The 19412-nt window shown below is 46.7% G+C and overlaps 3 protein-coding genes across 9 annotated transcripts in view; all 3 read left to right on the top strand.

Annotated features, from left to right (window-relative positions):
• Window positions 1-3393, top strand: mrm1 (mitochondrial rRNA methyltransferase 1 homolog (S. cerevisiae)). The gene has a single exon (XM_060036240.1). It carries the CDS (start codon window positions 235-237, stop codon window positions 1432-1434), a length of 1200 nt encoding a protein of 399 aa, XP_059892223.1. The 5' UTR covers window positions 1-234; the 3' UTR covers window positions 1435-3393.
• Window positions 1913-17325, top strand: fbrs (fibrosin). 7 transcript variants are annotated; one of them, XM_060036225.1, is made up of 17 exons: window positions 1913-3697; window positions 5968-6159; window positions 7174-7209; window positions 7368-7397; window positions 7613-7661; window positions 7904-8383; window positions 9597-9889; window positions 10008-10052; window positions 10703-10789; window positions 11419-11487; window positions 11727-11765; window positions 12195-12266; window positions 12582-12735; window positions 13000-13080; window positions 13525-13608; window positions 13811-14027; window positions 14201-17325. In XM_060036225.1, the coding sequence occupies exons 1-17, from the start codon at window positions 3395-3397 to the stop codon at window positions 15939-15941; spliced, it is 3972 nt and encodes a 1323-aa protein (XP_059892208.1). In that variant the 5' UTR covers window positions 1913-3394; the 3' UTR covers window positions 15942-17325. The 7 variants fall into 7 exon arrangements, with proteins under 7 accessions (XP_059892208.1, XP_059892206.1, XP_059892207.1 ...); XM_060036223.1 differs by having other exon boundaries at window positions 11404-11487; XM_060036224.1 differs by having other exon boundaries at window positions 10691-10789.
• Window positions 17326-17961: 636 nt separating this feature from the next.
• Window positions 17962-19412, top strand: part of srcap (Snf2-related CREBBP activator protein) — a 31066-nt gene continuing 29615 nt past the window's right edge. The window contains exon 1 of the mRNA XM_060036221.1: window positions 17962-18215. The gene's annotated coding sequence lies outside the window, so the exon portion shown is untranslated. The remainder of the gene's footprint in view (window positions 18216-19412) is intronic.

Raw genomic sequence — 19412 nt, 5'->3', positions numbered from 1 at the left:
ATCAATAGCTGCTGTATTTCTGACGGGAGTGCACATGTCATTAGTCTTGGACGGCTATTGTAATGCGAGGAATGGATATAGACGCCGGTAGATAAACACGTTTGTTAAAGTGCTAAGTGAACATGGGCAGCGTTATTTACTGAGCTTGCTGAAGGATAGTGGAAAGATTGGACACGCAATTTTACAAGTTGGTTCTTCCAGAACGCCTTAATTCAATGACATCCAATTGCAAGCATGGGCTTGTGGAATATTGCGTGTCAACAACGATGGCTATCTAAGCACTGCTGTAACGTGCTCAAGTCTTCTTGGGGAAAGCAAGTGATTTGCCCTCAATTTGCCCTTTACCATGTCGCAAGTAAACCTCTGTGTTCCAAGGACTGCGCCATACCACCTGTGCCAAAACGTAATGATGTGTGTAGCAAGAAGATTGTATCCAATGGGTCGCAGGGCCAAATGCGGTCTGAAGGTAAATATCAACAGCATCGTGCCCAAAGTAAAGCTCTAAAGAATGGTAAGCCATTTGAGCGAAGACCTCAAGAAGATTGCAGAGCACAAGATCTTCATAAGATAAGTTTTGAAGGCTTTTCTGCCTATTCGGAAAAGCCTTTACGTGGGAATGTAACAAGGGATGCCAAGGAAGAAAGAAACTATGATGTCGTTTTTGGTATTTCTCCATGTCTCTTGGCATTAACCATTGGAAGAAGAAAGCCCTTCCGACTTTTAGTGAAAGAGGGCGACGTTTCTCGCAGGACCTCTGTCATAAAGGTTTGTGAGGAGGCTCACAGACGAGGAGTGCAGATCAAACGAGTCACTAAAAAGCATCTGGACCGGATTTCTACTGGGCGTGTTCATCAAGGAGTATGTCTTCAGGCCAGTCCACTGAGTTTTCTTACAGAGGAGACGGCCTTCCCATCGGGCAAAATAAGTGATATTCTACCACTTTGGCTTGTGCTGGATGGAATTCAAGATCCCATGAACTTTGGAGCAATTCTGCGCTCAGCCTATTTCCTTGGTGTAGACAGAGTGGTCACCGGTCTTCACAATAGCTGCCCATTGACACCAGTAGTGAGCAAGGCTAGTTCAGGTGCAATGGAAGTCATGGACATTTATTGCTATGAAAGCCTTGTGAAAATGCTGGAGTTGAAAGTATCACAGGGTTGGCATGTGGTTGGCACCATGGGAGCTCTAACAGAGGAGTGTTCCACTGTGGTTACTCGCTGCTCGGATTTCCAGATTACCAAACCTACATTGTTGTTAATGGGTGGAGAGGGGGAGGGTATGTCACAAAAATTGTTGTCTCATTGTCAAACCATCCTTACCATCCCACCTTTTAGGCAACTGATCCCGGGTATAGAGTCTCTGAATGTGTCCGTAGCAACGGGCATTCTGCTGCACTCGCTGCTGTCACACAGGACTCTCGGGAGTGGGTCATGATGGACGACATAAGCAAGTTCCTACACAGGCATGATGTATGTCTGTGGATTTTCAGTTCTAGTTTTTTTTTTTATCCATCCATGTTGTATAAATATTGAATGTATATAAATCCTCATTGATGTAATGACTGTAAATTAAAGGAAAAAAAACCAAATACAGGAGTTGGGTATGTTTTTGAATTAATGTTTTGCAGAGTTGTAGGATGTATAATGTATCTCTGCAGCTGTCAAATGTATAAGTTGAATCTAAGCATTATATGTACTGCAGTCCACAATACGGTTAAAATGCTGTTAGGGGAAATCATCCATCGTTAACAGCCCACGAGCGTCATACGAGGTCTGATGAGATAGTTTTCCTTACTTTACGTACTGATCAGTTTGGCTGATCTTGGCAGTTTTAACAAATTCCACTTGGTGGCAGTATGTACTACATATGCTTACAAATTCATACTATCATCAGGGAGGAAGAAGAATCACGCACACAATGCACTGCACGGCTGACAGGGGTTGTGTCTGTACATTTTCGCGATACATTTTCCAATTATTCGGGATCTTTAAAGAGAGGCAGCACTGAAGTCGTACTGCTTTTCTATTTGTGTACCGGCAGACTGGATTAGGAATACTATACATTTCATGAAGACGTCGCCGAGTACCCTCAACTTCTTCTAAACATTGGATTACACAGTGAAGGCTGCATGTAGGAGTTGCCCAGCCCAATGAGGGCTTGGCCGACACCCTTGTGTATGGAACTCAAGACCGAGGCTTTGAAATGCGGGCCTTAAATATTTTCTTTATGATGGAGGTGGAAGGAAATCATTTTCTTGCGTGAAGGAGCGACAAGCCGGGTCTATTGGGCTGACCGGTTCTGATATAAACTTGCCCTTTTCCCCCCAAAATGTTGTTTTTGGATTAGCCTTCTAACTGCCCGTTCGGCTAGTTAGCAAGAGTGCTAACACTAACGCTACGTCTTTCTTTTGATGTGGTGCGAATCCGACCATTCGCATCGGCCTAGCATTTTGACAGTGGAGCCTGTCCACGCTGCTGCGAATCACCAATTAACGAGATTGCTCTTCTTGCTATCTGTATTTTCAAAACTGTCTCAAGAATACTTTTATTCTTACGAAGTTTGCTGAATATATTGTTATCGCGGTGATAGACATGCTAAGGCTAATTGGCTAACAGGCAAAACACGAAGGGAACAACCTAATCCGAGGAGTCTGGACTGAACTGTCGGAACAGGATATTTCATTCTGGCAGGCGAGCTTTACTTGTTATTTGGAGACAACCCAAATCGCATCCTATCATTTACAATTCATGAAATCGCGTATCATGGTGGCTTGTTTCCTAGCGTCGGAGATCTGGGTTATTGGCCTCGCTAATTGGCTAACGTTAACGATTGGCTAATTCCCTAAATTATTTTGTCAAAGCCGGGTGAAGTGGTGGAGTTTATAGAATAACGGGTGACATTTAATAATTCTGAGGTAAACGAAAACTAGATTTGAAAATATAGCAACTGTTAATTTGTGTTGTTTTGTCAGTACGGCAGACTTTTCTTTTTGTTTACATACGTACATTTGGTTGTCGGCTGAAGTCCTTGCTCGCAAGCTAGCTAGCTAGCTAGCTAGCTAGCTAGCGTTAGCCATCTACGAGACACAATCAGCCATGTCCTGACATTTCTGCATGTCATGAACATGTTATGAATTTCCCTATACCTTATTTTTCTTATCTGCATTATATTGAAATGACACACAAAATTCGGCGTAAGAAAGGCATCGATGCCGAAATACTGTTTTCAGAGGATTCTAAATAATAGACACTGGTACTATAAACGCCATTTTAAACAGAGGCTCCTCGGAGGGCCTGTGTGGTGGTGGTTCATTTGCGGTTTGGTGCCTTTGACCGGACCAGGAATTGAAATTAAGTGCCTTCGGACTGATTGGAAATAAAGGGTTGGTTTTAACATGGAGGGTCCGAGCCGAAGCAGTGGTTTCAGGCAGAGCCGACGGTCTCGTTCCCAGCGCGACAGGGAACGGCAGAGGAGAAGAGTCGACCTGGCTGAACAACGAGCCACATCCCTGTCCTCGGGCTCTGAACGTGAAGCTTGTGGAACAAACTCGGTTCTTGGTGCCGGTGGACGAGAATGCCGACCCGGATTTGGAAGACACAGGCCTCCTCGTCGGAGGAAAAGGGAATCGATGTCATGCGAGGAAGACCTCATCGACGGTTTCGCTATTGCGAGCTTCATCAGTTTCGAGGCCTTGGAGGTAAATTCACAAGCGATACACTGATGCACCTGATAGCACGCCGGTCTTGTAGGGTGCATTGTATTTTATTGGAGTTTACTATAGATGACAGGAAATTGTGTGCAATGCAAACTTGATTTGGTGTTTGTTCAGGTAATTACCTACGGCGATTTTTAAGCTGTTGCAGAGCACCCCTTTTATTATCCAGCCGTTCCTTTTGGGGGAAGACCAGTATGCCTCTGAGGCAGCTGATGTCTCCGGCCTGCATTATTTCACTAAGTATTGTGCTTTAAGAGGGCCAACCGTGCAAATGTTACCAGCGTCTGGTGCTCCCCTGGTTCAGTATAGTAACTGCACGCTGTACCCTTTTGCACAACTCTTGAACAGTTATTCCATTGTCTGTATTTACATGTGCTAATAAGCTCATGTGCTGATTAAGTATGTAGTTATTTGTAGAATATATTATGTATTATATTATATATATATATATAAGGGTTGTCACAGGCAGTTATTCAGTGATCTATATTATTTAAATGACCAAAAGCAAGCCCTGACAAGTTAATACAACAACTACACGGTTAAACCCAAACTATCCTCCACAAACTCTGCGACAGGCACAGGAAGTCATTCTGCATGGCAGTAATCAACATAGGCGGCACTGATGCATCATTTGCCATGTGAAACAAATTTATAGCAGTGCAATCTTATGCAAATGAGCTGCAGTGTAGAGCAACATGCCATTAAAATAAGTGGTCTGAGTTCAGCACTTTAACTAGCGTTACCTGTCCCACTTAAGGGAACGTTGTTAATATTTAATTTTACCATAGCAAAGATACTTAAATTGCATGCATATTTAGCTAATTGCATACAAAATATTTGTTTTCAGTGTTTCGTTCTTCATCATATACTTAACTTGTGTATTAACATTTTAATAGTTGGATTTCCGTGGGTAAACATTCATGTAGATAAAGGACAAAATATTCAAATCAAGGTTCTGTTTTCATCCACATTTTGCAATGAAAAAATTAGGACCAAAAAGAAAGACAGCATCTTCTCTATTATTCATATATATATATATATATATATATATATATATATATATATATATATAGGGTTGAGTAGGAACTGCATTGTTCCATGCTATGCTCAGTGAAAAGTTCCTCACCATTGAGGCAACAAGTTGACCTATAAACTAGAACAAGAGATATATTTGTGATCACATCCCTTGAATCTAAACCATTTTAAGACCGTGGCTAAATACTGTGTATTGAAACGATGCCATTAGCCTTAGTTTATCAGCAAACATCAAAATAATCAGATTCATGAGATTTCATCATAAGACCCTTACCCGTTTAGCAATATTTAAATAATAACCAAAAATAAGTAGTCCTGTACAGTCAAGTATGAAGTGTGATGCTTAGTCTAGTGACTAGTCACATTACAGTAATTTGAAAGCCACAACAAAGGATTGGCATATTGTCAAGCTGGGTTTGTATTTTGCAGTATCAGGAATAAGGTTATTACTTTAAGTATGTGTTTTGATATTACATTTATGACATTCAAGAAAAAAGAACTACCCCAGTTGAAGTCAAACTGTTTTCTCCCAAACATTGAATATCCTTAAAGATTGGATAACTAATACCTTAAACATGGGCAATGGTGTTGTTTCATGATGTCTGTTGGTTGATACGGTGTGTCTCAGTTGGATACTTAGGAAAATCGAATGACATGTAACCAGACCTGCCCGGCAAAACAAACCAATAAATGAATACTGTGTGGAGGAATGTCAAAAGGTTGTTTGGGAAAACGCCAAAGAAAATTGATAAAACCAATGCTCTTTTCTTTTCTGAAACCATTTCATGTTCGGCCTTGAGAATTTATTAGTTTGAGACGTTTGAAAGTGTATTAAAAAAAAAAAAGAAGAGAAATTAGTATTTATATCTTATTTTTTATTTTAGTATTTTCCCCTTTCATTATCAGGAAATATGACTACTCCCTTTAATAGAAGACAAGTGATCTCACTGACGCTGGAATTTCCCTTTTCACACATTGTTCATAGATCTTTTCTCATCGTGCTTTCACCTTTTAGTCAGGTGTCACGCCATTCGTGGATTAATGCTTGGATAAAATGGACTGTACCAAGATGTTTTATGCATCTGCTTGTATGGTTCATATCTTCAATACACTGCATCCAAAAGGTCCACTTAGCACTACAACCATGTCAGGACCAAGTAACAACCAGGCCTCCCTCTGTCCTCTGACCCTCAACCCTCTCTGTCTCCTCTCCCCAGATGGACTGCTCTCTGAAGCCCACCCAGCGTGCCGCTATGCTGATGGGCAGAGGCAACAAGAGGAAGAGGAAGCGAGGGCCGGAGGAGAACGGTGGAGGGCCCCTCTCGGAGCCCGATGAAGGCGGCCCGCCCAGCTTCTCCCATAGTTGCTGGAGCACGAATAGAAAGAAGAGGAGAAAGACGGATGTGAAGGTGCTGCAACCACATCATATTGTTGAGAACCAGCATCTGGCTCATTATCTGTTCTGTTCATATAGCTGGTTGTGTAAGGGGTTCCATAGATCACACTATTATGTTTGCCAAGTATGCAAGATTTCCATCCCACATATACGTGACATTGCACTAGTCACTGCTCTTGGTGTTTTAAGGGTCTAGCCATAACACTAATATGTAGTCTTAAGCAGCCTGGTTTGCTTCGTCATTGGTTCCTTCCTCTTACTTTTAACTGACTGTACATAATACATAATGATTGAGGATGAGACTGATGTGACAGGAAATCAGATTGTCAAAAATAATATACAAAAAAGCCTCAATGCTGTTCAAGATCTTATGGCATCTTCTTTATGACATTTTGTAGTAGCTAGCTCTATGTGGCTTCTAAAATGCTAGATGAAATTACAAAGGTAAACAACTAATGGCTCACATCCTGGTGTAGAGCAAAGTGCCCGGGGGACATCCCAAGTTAATTAATGTGTGGAGAAAGTCTGTAGCCAAGCAATCGCAACATTATATTCATTCTTGTACACCTGGAAGTACAGCTAGACCTGTATTTTTTTTTTCACGCGCAGGCCAAAAACAAACTTGGGTAAGCTAAGGCTAGAGCTAGAGAAGATGGCCAGTAGCATTGCAAGGGGAGAGGGTGAAGCCTGGGGGTGACCATCGTGAAAACTCTCACAATAACGGGAGAGATGGCCCGCAGCCTAATACTTTTGTTATGTTTTTGCAGGCGTATAAAGTGTGCTACAGGCAGAATTAATGATTCTTTCGGGGTGTAAAGGGAACTTGAAATATGACAAAATGGCTTCTTAAATGTATTGCCTACCCTAGCTTTAATTAACTAGGGTTGGCATCCTGGAAGCTGCTCTTCAATAACCTTCTAATAATTGAATAATGCAAGCAGATAGACATGTTTACCTGACTAAATGTTGTGCTTTACTTTGCTATAGGTTGTGACTTTAAAATTGTACCCTTGTATCCTCTTTACAGGGCGCCGCTGCACTCTCTTTGGAGACTGGCTACATTGTAAGTGCCTTTCTGCATTTTTTTTGTTTTCGTATTGATTTTCCGAGCCTGTGCTATCTCCTCCAGTGTTGTGATCATATTGTCAGAAATACCAATTAATGTTATGTATTGTATGGTTCATCATTAATTATGCAATTCTTTCATTCTTTCTCTTTTAGTGTGACACTGAGAGTGATTCAGGAGATAAGGTGTGTATTTTAATTTGTATTTAATCTAATCTTTAATTGATTACATTTTAATTTAAGATGTAATGGCTGTAATGTGTTAGGCTCTTAAAAGCAATACAATCCTTTAATTATTCCTCTGTTCAGTTGACTGGAAGTTGTACCTAATAATGAGAAATCCTCTTTATTTTATTGACTTGCTATTTGGTATATTTGAACCTTGTTGTTTCTTCTTGCAGGCCTCTGATGGTTACATGGACCCAGTGTTCACAGTCAGTACCAGGAAAGGTAAGACCAGGGAACTCTTCTTGCTTTAGTTTCTTCATCTGGGAGACTTTTGTCCCTAGTTTATTCAAGAGGAAGTAGCATGTTTCCCTAGACCTGCAGACACATCTCCAGTATTCAGTTTGTATGATAATGATTCTTATAAAGTAGTTTTAGTATATATATCTCTAATTGGAATTAAATCCCATGTTCCCAATGTAAGCTCAAGTATAATTAACAACCTGCACTGCACTGTTTTCCTCTAGTGATGGAGCCTACCCCTGTGAGCCTGGCCTCGTCCATGGGCAAGAACGGCCCCTCTTTGCCCCCCCGGTGTGGAGGCATCGCTCGCCTGATGGTGACCCCCAGGGTGTCGGGCCTGGAGCGCAGTCAAGAGAGGAGCCTGGAGGTCGTGGAGCCTATTTCTACTTCTTCTTCTACCTCTTCTGCCCCCTTCTCCTGCCTGAAGCCCCACATGGCGGTCCCAGCCTCGGTCAACCGACCCAGTCAACGCAACGGCCTGCACAGCCGCCAAGGGCCCAGCCCTCCGCAGCCCAAACACAAACCCTTCCTCATGCGTCCGCCCACTCCCTCCACTAGTATGTCCATGCCCCTCATGAGGGTCCCTGGATCGTCGGGGCCTATGCGGCCCCCATCGCGAGCCGGCTCTGGGGCCCTGTACACCTCACCTGGCCTTCCTCCTCCTCCGCCTCTCCTACAAGTGTCTGCACACGCTAATGCCACAGGTAGGAGCCCCTGCGTCTCTCTATTCCACTGCCTACTCTGCAATGCTGTTAACTGTACTTCACCAGATGAGTCCTATATATGCTATTGCTTCATTGTTCTTTCTGATGTTGAGCTTGGGCAACCCGAGAAGGGACCTGAAAGGCCAAGCTGTATTTCAGGCTACATGCCAGGCTTTACAGAATATTTTATTGGTTTAGGGAACGTGAGTTAGCTGCTGGTGAAGTATCGCCAAAATGTGCTATGTGTTTGGATTAGCATGTTTGGCATTGCAACAACATTATGAGTATGATATGATGTCCTGCTTGCCAATGTACACATTCAGAGTAGCCCATCAGAAAGAGTTACGTGATCACCAGTGTTTTGAGAAAATGTTGTTTAAAATATAACATTGTTATACTCACCACGGTGCTACCTCGTAGGCCCCCCTGACCTAGGCCTTGTTGCTCCCTCTGCTGTCACAGGTAGCACTGAGTGTGTGGGCCTGGGTCCTCACTCTGCTCTAACAGGGGGAGAACTGAGTGTGTAGAAGCACTGGCCTGGGCATAGCGTGAGCTTTGGTGATTCAGAGGGCATGTATCTAAGGCAGCACTTGGTCGCCAAACACAAGAGTAGTAAGAGGAACAACGACCTTGGCAGTTAATTTTCAAGGAAAGCTGTTTCACTAAACGGGAACGGGTCAAGCGACACATTTTGAATTGGGCCTCTATAGTGTGGCAGAAACCTTTCGCTGCTTTGTCTTGAAAGGTAGCGTTGGAGTGGAATGAGGCTATACAGCCGACTAGCATATACCTTGCATCTCGGTGACGGTTCATGTGTGGGCAGAGAACGGTGAAGTTTTAACAGGAAAGCGAACACTAACCGGCCTGAATGTACTGTCCATCATATTTTGTGGTCACGGTGCTTAAAATAGAGCTGTGTTTTTGACTTTGCACTTTATAACTCCAGTGCCACTCTGCCTGGCATGAATGAAGCGCATTCCAGCTTTTAATGAGTTGCATATTGTACCACGATTTACCAGTGGCATAGTTAAAATCAGGCTAAAGATTAAAAATAATAGTCTTTTGGTTTTTATTTGAACCATCTGGTTTTAAGCACTGAAAGAGTCCAACCTGTGCACTTTGTGCTGTGAACGTCGGCTAACTGTATGATGGACCGCTGTAGTGTTTTGTAGTGGACGTAGTAACTCACCGTACGATGGCTTTCTCTCTACAGATCAGGAGCTGCTGCGCCTCAACCCCCACCTCATGGCCTCGCAGGAGCGCGACGGCCGCCGCAGCGGCCCCGGCCCCGAGGGCAACGCCGCGGGCGCCGCCGGCCGCTCCACGCCGGGCGGCCCGCCCACCTCCGCCTCCTCGGCCAGCTCCTCCGGCAGGACGTCCCAGAACCAGCCCAGCATCCCGCCCCTCAACTTCCAGATCCATCAGCACAACCACCAGCACCAGCACACGCACACGCACCAACACTTCACGCCCTTCCTGCACCCGACGGCCACGGCGCCGCCACTGGTGAGGAGAACCTTCCTGTGGGCTCCCGGGGCTCTGGGCCCGGCTGGGACAAAGGTCCAGCTGGGTGTATTATGGTGGCTCCCTTTAACGAAAACATTCCTTTGTCTCTCTTTTACAGTTTGATAAATATCCTGGCAAGATGGAGGGCTTGTACCGACACACTGTGAGTATTTTGTCAGTATTTCATGTCGTTATGGGGATTAGGGTGGTACAGTGGTTAGCACCGCTGCCTCACAACGAGAAGGTCCTGGGTTTGTGGGGGGTGGGGGGGAGGGGGGGTGCTCTGGTTTCCTCCAACACCCCAAAAAAGGGAAGTGAACGCTCCAAAAGAAAGGTAAAGGGCACTACATCTTGGTTAACACTCCTGCCCTGCCTATTAGCAAGGCCAGGGTACCACACCTGGCCGTGGTGTGTTAACACCTGGAGTTGGTTCCAGGGTGCTACCCTGTGAGAATGCCCACTGCTCCTAGCTCCAAGTTAAGAGGGGGTTATAGCAGGGGAGTTTCCCATGGGATTATTTCAAGTATCATTATGATGAAGTACCAGGGATAGAAAATCAAATCCAGACTCAAATCGTTTTATGTAGAAATCGCTCGTAGATAAAAAGAAAAAACATAAATGGCAGTCATATTTAAAAACCAAGGCAAGCTACCCTATATACAACAGAATACATCTGTTTAGAATTACGGGGTTTAAAGTAACCAGCGCATAAGCCCTACTGCCCTACTATAAAGCCAGCGGGATAGGTGTAGCCTGCTGGTGACTAAGTCATGTTTCTGTGTGTGCTTGTGGCTGATGTAGTTCTTCCCACAGTACACCCCTCCCTCAGTCCCTGGCATTCAGCCCGTCATTCCCCCCACCGGACCCTTCAGCTCCCTGCAGGGAGCCTTCCAGCCAAAGGTACGTAGGACTGTCCTGTCCTCCTGGAAATCACAAGCGTTCTTTATCAATGAGGAAGTACGCCGTCGGAACAACCTGCCCCTTCGGTCACTTGACACGGGCATCGCAGATCTGAGAGTAGAACGCATCCACACCAAGCAAGAAAGTATGTTCCTGTTGATCCTACTCTTATGAAATTATGATTAAGGTAATTCCCAGTTTATTGATAAGCATCTGATCTTCACATTTCATTGAGGGGTGGTCAAAGGCACCTAATACAACCTCACCAACCACTAACCTACCTAACCACATTCCACAATGTGTTTTCTCTGTGTATCAGAGTTGCAGACACATCATTTATCATTCAACAACACCCTGGATACCCTGTTTGACCATGTTTAGTTGAGTCTTGCAGTGAAAACCCTTCTTGAAGTAAACTTCTAGAATCATTAACATGAATAGCGGTGAGTCTGTGAGGCCAACTTGATACATAGTAACTGCTAGTTATTTATAGCCAGCATCTTCATTAGACTGTCAAGTATTGTTCCATTGGCTGCCCTAAACGTATGTTGGGGATACGTGTAGGCTGCCTGGCCGACGGTGCTGTGCTGATGTTGTTGTGCTGTTCTTGACAGCCTCTCGTCCCTCAGGGAACCGGTCCTGAGCTGACTGCCCGGCTGGGGGTTGTGCCGCACCACCTGCAGCCCAAAGACCCCAGGGTGAGGATGACCTCTATGTCCTATGTACTCGCACGGGAATGTGGCCCTCTATCATGTTTACATATGGAGGTTGTCCTATGAGTTACTTGTCTTGATCCCAGACCAGAATCTCATGGGTCTTCATCCGAGACTTGGAGCTAATGATGTGCACCGAGATGAGCTCAGTCGCTACATAAACATAAGAAGGGAAATGGTATGAAACTTGTTTAAGTGGTTTTTACGGTTCTGTTCTCTCGTAGCTAACTGATCCATTTGGGACATCGTTGAAAGTCAGTAATGTAAGCACAAGATGGACACTTGAAATCCCGAGACATCCCTTCAGTCCTGGGGCCACCATTTCACCCACTCTTTGAACTAACCCTGTTCCTTATCGTTCTGATCGACTAATGCTCGTCTAATCAATGCCTTTGCCCACCATATTGGGTCTTTCTGTAGAACTAGAGTTCATGCCTATCTTTGTTTCCTCTGCTCTGGCTTTGCTTGTACGTCTCTTTGTCTAATCTTTACGCTGATGCCACTGTCTCTTTTTCTACGTATAACATTAATTGAACGGACCTAGTATGTTCACGTTAGCAAAACCCGAAAACTAATTGCAATGCTTAACCCTGATCATTTGCACCGACTTGGTGTACAAAGACTTCTAGCATGTCTTTTAAATTGCAAATCAACTCACGCTCCATGTAACGCTTGGCCTTCGTCTTTTGCAGAAACCGGGAAAATGGTGTGCTATGCATGTTCACGTGGCCTGGATGATCCTAAGCCACCAGAAGAAGGTGAAGGTAGGCTGTCCAATGAAAACAAATCTTATAAAACGTAACATTTATGTAATGAAGATGAGGTAATTGCTTTGTTCTTTTGCTAGTAGACTTTCTTATCCCCTAAACCTTAACCAGCATCCAATTGGAAGCAAACGGTGCATATTTCATAAAGCTTTTAATTTAGGACTTTTTGACCAGATCTGTCGGAATTATTCCACATCGTACGCTTACGCCAGGGCCCTCGTTGATTTAGTTTTTTCTTACAACTTGTTCAATCGGGTAAGATATCCATGATGACCATGATTTGTCCTAAGTCACCTCCTTCCTTTGTGTCAGCTGATGCAGGCTGATCCTCACAAACTGGACTTCCGTAATGAGCTGTTGGCCCGCATGCCTGGAGCCGGGGGCCTGGGCCCTCTGGGGCCCATGGGAGGAGGCCTCCCTCCGTCACATGACCTCACCAGACCTGCCAGTCTGTTCACTGTAGCAGGTGTGTGTCCGTGTGTATGTGTGCACAGCAAAGTGTTTTTGGGAGTAGAAGGCAGTGAATAGCTTTGGTTATTGCGGGGCTTTTGGTTTTCTTTGCACACTGAATACTTTTCAGTAGTTATTAGAAATGTGAGAAATTCTTGCTGATCCTTTACCCACCGTCATGTCCGGCACTATTAATTGTGTGTTTGCATCTCTGTTGGCTGTCCTAATGAATGAGGTCGGGTTTAAGAGAATCATGTTTCCCTTCTTTCCTGGTGCCCAGGTGGAGTCCATCAGTCCTCGAGTCCTTTCATCCCTCCGTCAACGCCTCACTCGTCTTTCCTCAATCCAGTTGCACACCTGGGTATGCTCGACCGCCAAAAGACACGTCAGTGGACAGTGTCCGTGACCATATCTGTCACTTTGATTCACCCCACACGGTTTTGATTTCTTCTACATGCCTTTTTTGTTTTGAAGCAAAAAACGTTCCTGTATTGTCTATTCTTAAGAAGTATAACAATTAGTTTAAGATAAAATAGGAACACTAACGTCAACGTGGATAAAATATACACTTGGTTGTTGTTCTCAAGTGCATTAGATGCCTCACATGCTTCAAAAGGATTATCCTCTTTCTAATATGTTGGGAAGGCTAAGGCCTATAATTAATTTTCTGTTGCTGCTGTTAATCATGGGATGATAAACCAGATCATGGTGTGTGTAATTAACATATTGACATGTGCTGCTGTTAAAACCCCTTTCTAAATCAGTGGATTATAAACCAGTTGCTTATGGTGTGTGTATGTTTCAGATCCATATGGCCGCTCACCACCTTTTACTCCACTGGGAGCGCTAGGCTCTGGAGCCTTTGGAGGACTTGGTAGCCCAACACTGGGTCAGTCTAGCACTACTACCGCCTTGATAGACACCTACTTATCTTCCAGACCCATAGATAGACAAGCTCTTCCAGTGTCTTTCAGCCCCCCTGCCCTGTAGGCCGTCTCCTCTTTCTAGTTTTGCACATGAGAATGTAAAACGGCCGGGGATAAGTAAGAGCAAGGTCCTCGTGCTGAGACCTGGTTTTGGTTTCCCTGCAGGTGGCTCGGTCTTCGGCCACAAGGACTCCCCGGCCAGCGTGGTCAGCGGCATGTCCAACCCCAACCACCACGACCCGTGGAACCGCCTGCACGGCGGGCCGCCCGGGTTCCCTGGGGGTCCCAGCTGGGCCAAGGGGGCGGAGAAGCGGGACGAGAGGGACCGAGGCAAGGAGCTGGACAGGAGAGACGTCCCTCACATCAAGGATGAGAAAGACAGGTGTGCAGAGCTCCACGTGCTGCCTTTTACCTTCCATGCACTTTAGGATTGACCATGTAACTTGTAAATAGCTCTATTGAAAGACTTTGATTTCTGTAATCAGGACTAATGATGGAAAGACGTGTGCTCTGTGAAACGATGCCGTACTCATGTGTGTTGTCACTGTGTTGCAGAGACAATATGCTGTACGGCCGGCAGCCTGTGAGGATGTCCCCCGTCGCCCCCACCTTCAAACCCCGCAGCAGCACCCCGGTGTCCCACCTCAACGGTCACGGCAGCGGGCTGGGGGGCGGCGGCGGGCCCATCGAGGAGCTGGCACGCAGCATCAACCGGGACGGCGACAAGAGGCCCCCCATGCAGATGATGTCTTCGAGGGGGCCGCCGCTCGGCCCCTCCTCTCTGGTGTCGGACCAAGAGCGGCCCAGGTCTTCCTCGTCCTCCGTGCTCACCACGCCCCCGCCCTCCAACCGCTCGGCGCCCTCCCCCTTGGACCTGTACCCCCGCGGCCCCCCGCACCCCGCGGGACACGGCCACCACGGCGAGCCCCCCCACGGCTCCTCCCAAAGAGACATCCACCCGTCTTCCTCCTCCGGGTCGGCTGCCGGCCCCAACATGAGCCTCGGCAAGAAGCCCGACCGGACCCCCACGCCCGTCTCCAAACACCCCTTCCCCATGGCCCCCGGGAAGAAGGCCGACCGGACCCCCACGCCTGTGTCCAAACACCCCCTGCTGCTGCCCCCCGTCAAAGTCAAAGAGGAGCGCAAAGAGGAGCCGGAGCACATACCCATCACCCTGCACCAGCCCCCGTCCCACGGCCACGGCCACGGACACCCCCACCCCCACGGCCACGGACACCCCCACGGCCACGGCCACCCCCACGGGTTTGAGCGTCCCAACAGCCGCTCCCACCAGCCCAACTCGGGTTCCTCTTCGTCCATGTCCCTCACTCCGACCCCGGGGGTTCCCCTCCCCACGCAGCACCCGCCCCCCCACCACCACCACCTGTCTCTGCTGGAGCACTCCAGGGCCATCGAGGCCTACCTGGGGAGCGCCGCCGGAGCCGGGGGCCTGGTGATGGGCCCAGGGGGGGAACGCTTTGCCCACGGCCCGCCCCAGGGTCCGTCGCAGAACCCGCACACGTTCACCTGGGACCCCTGGCGGGAGCTGGCCGCCCAGCAGCAGCAGCAGCAGCGCAGGGAGGCCATGGCCATGCGCTCGGACCCCCACCTGGCCCTGCGCTCGGACCCGCACCTCGCCCTGCGCTCGGACCCCCACCTGGCGCGCCTCCTCCAGCACCAACACGCTCAGCGCTTCCTGGAGGCGGAGCGGGCGGCGGCCGTGGCGGCGGCCGCGGCTAACCCCCACCACCCTCAGACATCTACCTCTTCCGCCGCCGTTCGCCAGGAGTTCAGCCTCATGGCCCACCACTTTGACCGGCCCCCCCAGCTGGGGCCCCCGGGCGGCGGGCTGATGGACGAGGAGCAGCGAGCCCAGATCCTGAGGGAAGACTTTGAGCGAGCGCGGTACTTTGGCATGCACCCGCACCCCCACCCGCACCCGCACCTCTCGGCCGGCGGCCACCTCCAAAGCCAGTCCCACGCCGCCACTGCCGCCCACCTGGAGCAGCTCCACCCGGGCCTCCTGGCCCACTCGCTCTCCCACGGGGGCCCCGCCGGCCCCCAGCACCACCCGGGCCTGTACTCGCGCCTCGGGCAGCTCCACCCGCACCACATGTCCAACGGCATCCTGACCAAGACCCCCGGCGGTCTGGTCGGGGCGCTGTCGGTGGGCGCGCCGCCGCCCCTCATTCCCTCGGTGACGAGCCGGTCGTCCACGCCCCCCCGCGGCTCCAGAATGGGGGGGCCGGGCGAGATGACTCTGTACAGCACCCATAAAGACGGGGAGTCCAGATAGTACAGGCACAACACTGGAGATCAAGGGAAACATAAGGATCACTGTGCTGCTCTCAACCTGCCCCCCCCCCCCTCCCCATCCTCTGTAGTCGTCCCTGGCGACGGGCTTCTGCAACGCCCGGCCTGCCCAGACCCACAACCAAACACGGGTCCAGTCGCAACCGAGGGGCCGAACCAGGTCCCGGGAGGGGACATGTGACACTCAGAATGACATGGAATAATATCCCCCTCCCAATAGTTCTATCAGTGCAATTTAAAGGTACATGTTTTCTGTGCATCCTTGTGTATTTTTATTTTATAGGCTGTTCCTTAATACAGTTATTCTAGCTATATGACGAGGCAGTTTTGTTCTTTCGAAATCTCATTTTCCATGCTTTGTTAAGCAAGCCTTTTCCTGTTGGATTAAAACAATTATTTCTTCCAGAGGGGTGTGCACTTTCAGAACACATGAAAGGTTACTCCTTTTCTTGTTTAAACTCTACGGGATGTTCTAAATCCCTCCTCTACATAAATCATGATCCTGTATTTCGGATGATGCCTTACAAAATACAGTGGTAACGGGATGTTTGGGTTTAAGTCTTTTGTCTCATCATTGTAAAGACAAATTACTCTTGAAATGTATGAATTAACAAAGTTCAGTGCACATCTGTACCTTCTCCGCCTCACCCTGCAAAATACACACCCTGAACTTGACCACTTCTGTGATTGAAGCTCCTCCACTCTGTTTTCAAGGACGAATATGAAGTCGTTGTGTGTGTGTGCACACAATAGGTTCGGACTTCCAGTAACTGTTTCCCCACTCCTCTAATTTGGTATATGGCCAGGACCAGATTATAGTAGTATAGTGAAAATGCCTTTGTAATTATTATTCTCAACATTAATTATCTTCTATAATAATAATATTAAATATATTCACTGTTATGTTATTCGTCATTGTTTCAGGTATCAATCAGTACCCTCTCCTGAGGTAGTCATAAGTAATTAAAGTATCATGCAACTAGCTCGTTTCCACGGAGAACTGGACCGCTGGGGACCGGTTAGCCAGAACCACAGCGACCTCCTCAAGGATCTCATGGCTGTTGTGCGAGGAGGGAGGTCGGCCTGTGGCGTTGGTGGTGTGTTACATTACATTTGGGACTTGGAGGCTTTTATGTGAATAGCAAGAGATGTTTCGTTCACAAAGATAAGTTATATACATTGGAAAAGTTGGGACACCTGCGTCAAGGACAGAAATGTAAGGTCTTCTGTCAAAAGGCAACTGGACTGTGGGTATACTGAGAGGAGGAAAGACAATGGGTCAATTATTTTAATATGACCATTTTATACCTTTCAAATCCCCTCCCCTAGAGACCACATATATTAATTATTAAATGAATTGTTGTTTACTGAGTTGTGTGGCTCTTATTTTGTTTGGAATTGAAATATAATGTATGGTGAAATGATCTGATGGAGGAAAATTATATCTATTTTAATTCCCATGCATCACATGACAACATTAGGGGGTAATACAATTACAAATGTGCATTGCATAGAAAGTTCTGTGCTAAAAATTGTACACACTTAATCCATGAAAAGTACTGTTAACGGTACAATAGGTCAAACCTTTCCCTGTAAACCGGACAACCATTACCTCAACGTAACCAAATAAACACTGATAAAACGGTATGGATAAACAACTTGAGTCAAATGACCAATATGGTTGTTAGTTGTTCTTTATAAATAGTTAGAATATATGGAAGTATATTATAACGCGAATACCAGGATCCATATTAGTAGGCTGTGTATCAAAACTATGACATGTATAGAGTAGGCCTAATTACAGGAATATATTTGAGTTTGTATTGATAAATACAAATGTTTAAATACCCCAACTTATCACAATTCAAACTTTACTTTATATTGAATACTGTCAAACAAAAGGAATCTCATAGTGTCTTGAATCCTATCGGTTTTGATCAGAAGATGCATCAAATTAACACAATTGAACTGCCGCGCTCGATTGTGTCTCGCGAGATCCTACTTTGTTCAGCACTTTGTCAGCAGCGGTCCTCCACCATTTCGCTGCGTAAAGTCTCCTCCCCGCAATCGCTACATTCTGCGCCGAACCCACTCTCTCCCGGTCCGTATTTTAACTTCTTCTCAGATACCTACTTGTACCTCGTTGGGTACCGGGAGACAGTTTGGATTATTAGCATTACGGATTGAGTACGATTTCATGCGGATGACGACTTCTTCAACAAGAATTTAGTAAAAGAAAATTGGTCGGAAATTTCAGGTAGGTGGGAACTTAAGATGGCGGCCATGAGAATGAGGGGGGGGGGGGGCATAAAGGAAGTTAGGGGGCTTTAAAGGGGGTGAAACAGAAGCGGGACACTATCTGAATATATTGCACTTCACCTTTTCCTTTATGGAATATGCGAAACGTACAATGCATATCATGCTATGGCTAGGATGTGGCCCATATGGATTCGGCGTAGCAGGAGAACAGTGATATTCATTCTCAACCAACTTGAATTGACAGCCCCTTTCTGGTCAATGCAAAAGAGGCACCTGTGGGCTGTCGTTAGCCCCCTTCGGACACCCCTTTAATCGTTGAAAATTTGATATGAAACTTTTAAATGTATGTATCTTTTTTTTATTTGGACCTTTTTTATGTATGCAGTGCGTTTTCCATCAATGCAAAAATAGTTTTGAGGTGATTCTTTACTTGTAGATTTGACCCCCACGCAATGACGTCACGAGCGATTGTTCCTTTCTATCGTGCATGGTAAAGCGGCTTTATAATGCGACTCTTCGTGTGTTCCCGTCCAAATGAGAAAATAACTCTTCATATGTATCGGCATACACAGTCTTATAGCGAGAATCAGCATTACATAATTGCGGGCGGGATAAGGCGCCTGCGCACACAATGAATGCACCTACCAACTATTCGGATTGCTAGTTAGCAATCTTTCCAGTGATGCCAGTCAAGCAGTGTAGGCTATTGTACACGCTACTAAGCTAACTTCACAAGACAATCCCAGTAACGTTCATTTAACCCATTTAAGCCCTCACACGCTAAGCATACGGCCAAGTTAGGGGCAGGTCAGACTATATCGAGGCAACAGTAAACAACGAACATTGTTTATTTTCTAATAATTATTATGATCCGAAGTCATTGTTATTGCATAGAACAAAAAAATGTCGTTGGTGGGCCAACGTTTTGAACAAGTTCCCGACCCCAGTCACAATGAATAATGTTCGCATTGACGAGAGAGCAATGAATGACCGAAGGCCCGCGCGCAGTCCGCTGGGTTTAGCTCGGGGAGCGCGTGCTGCACGACCCCTCCGTCCCGAAGTGACAACCGCCACAAAGCGTACCGCTATTCCGTCCATCGTGTCTGTCCCTTTCGCAGACTACTGACATAATGACCAGAACGCCGGTGCCCACGCAGTCCCGCTAGACCACATAAATGTCCGTTACTTCTCGGTA

This window comes from Gadus macrocephalus, chromosome 18, assembly GCF_031168955.1.
Source record: "Gadus macrocephalus chromosome 18, ASM3116895v1".
Taxonomy (NCBI): Eukaryota; Metazoa; Chordata; class Actinopteri; order Gadiformes; family Gadidae; genus Gadus; species Gadus macrocephalus.
This window is presented reverse-complemented; position numbering and strand designations above follow the sequence as displayed.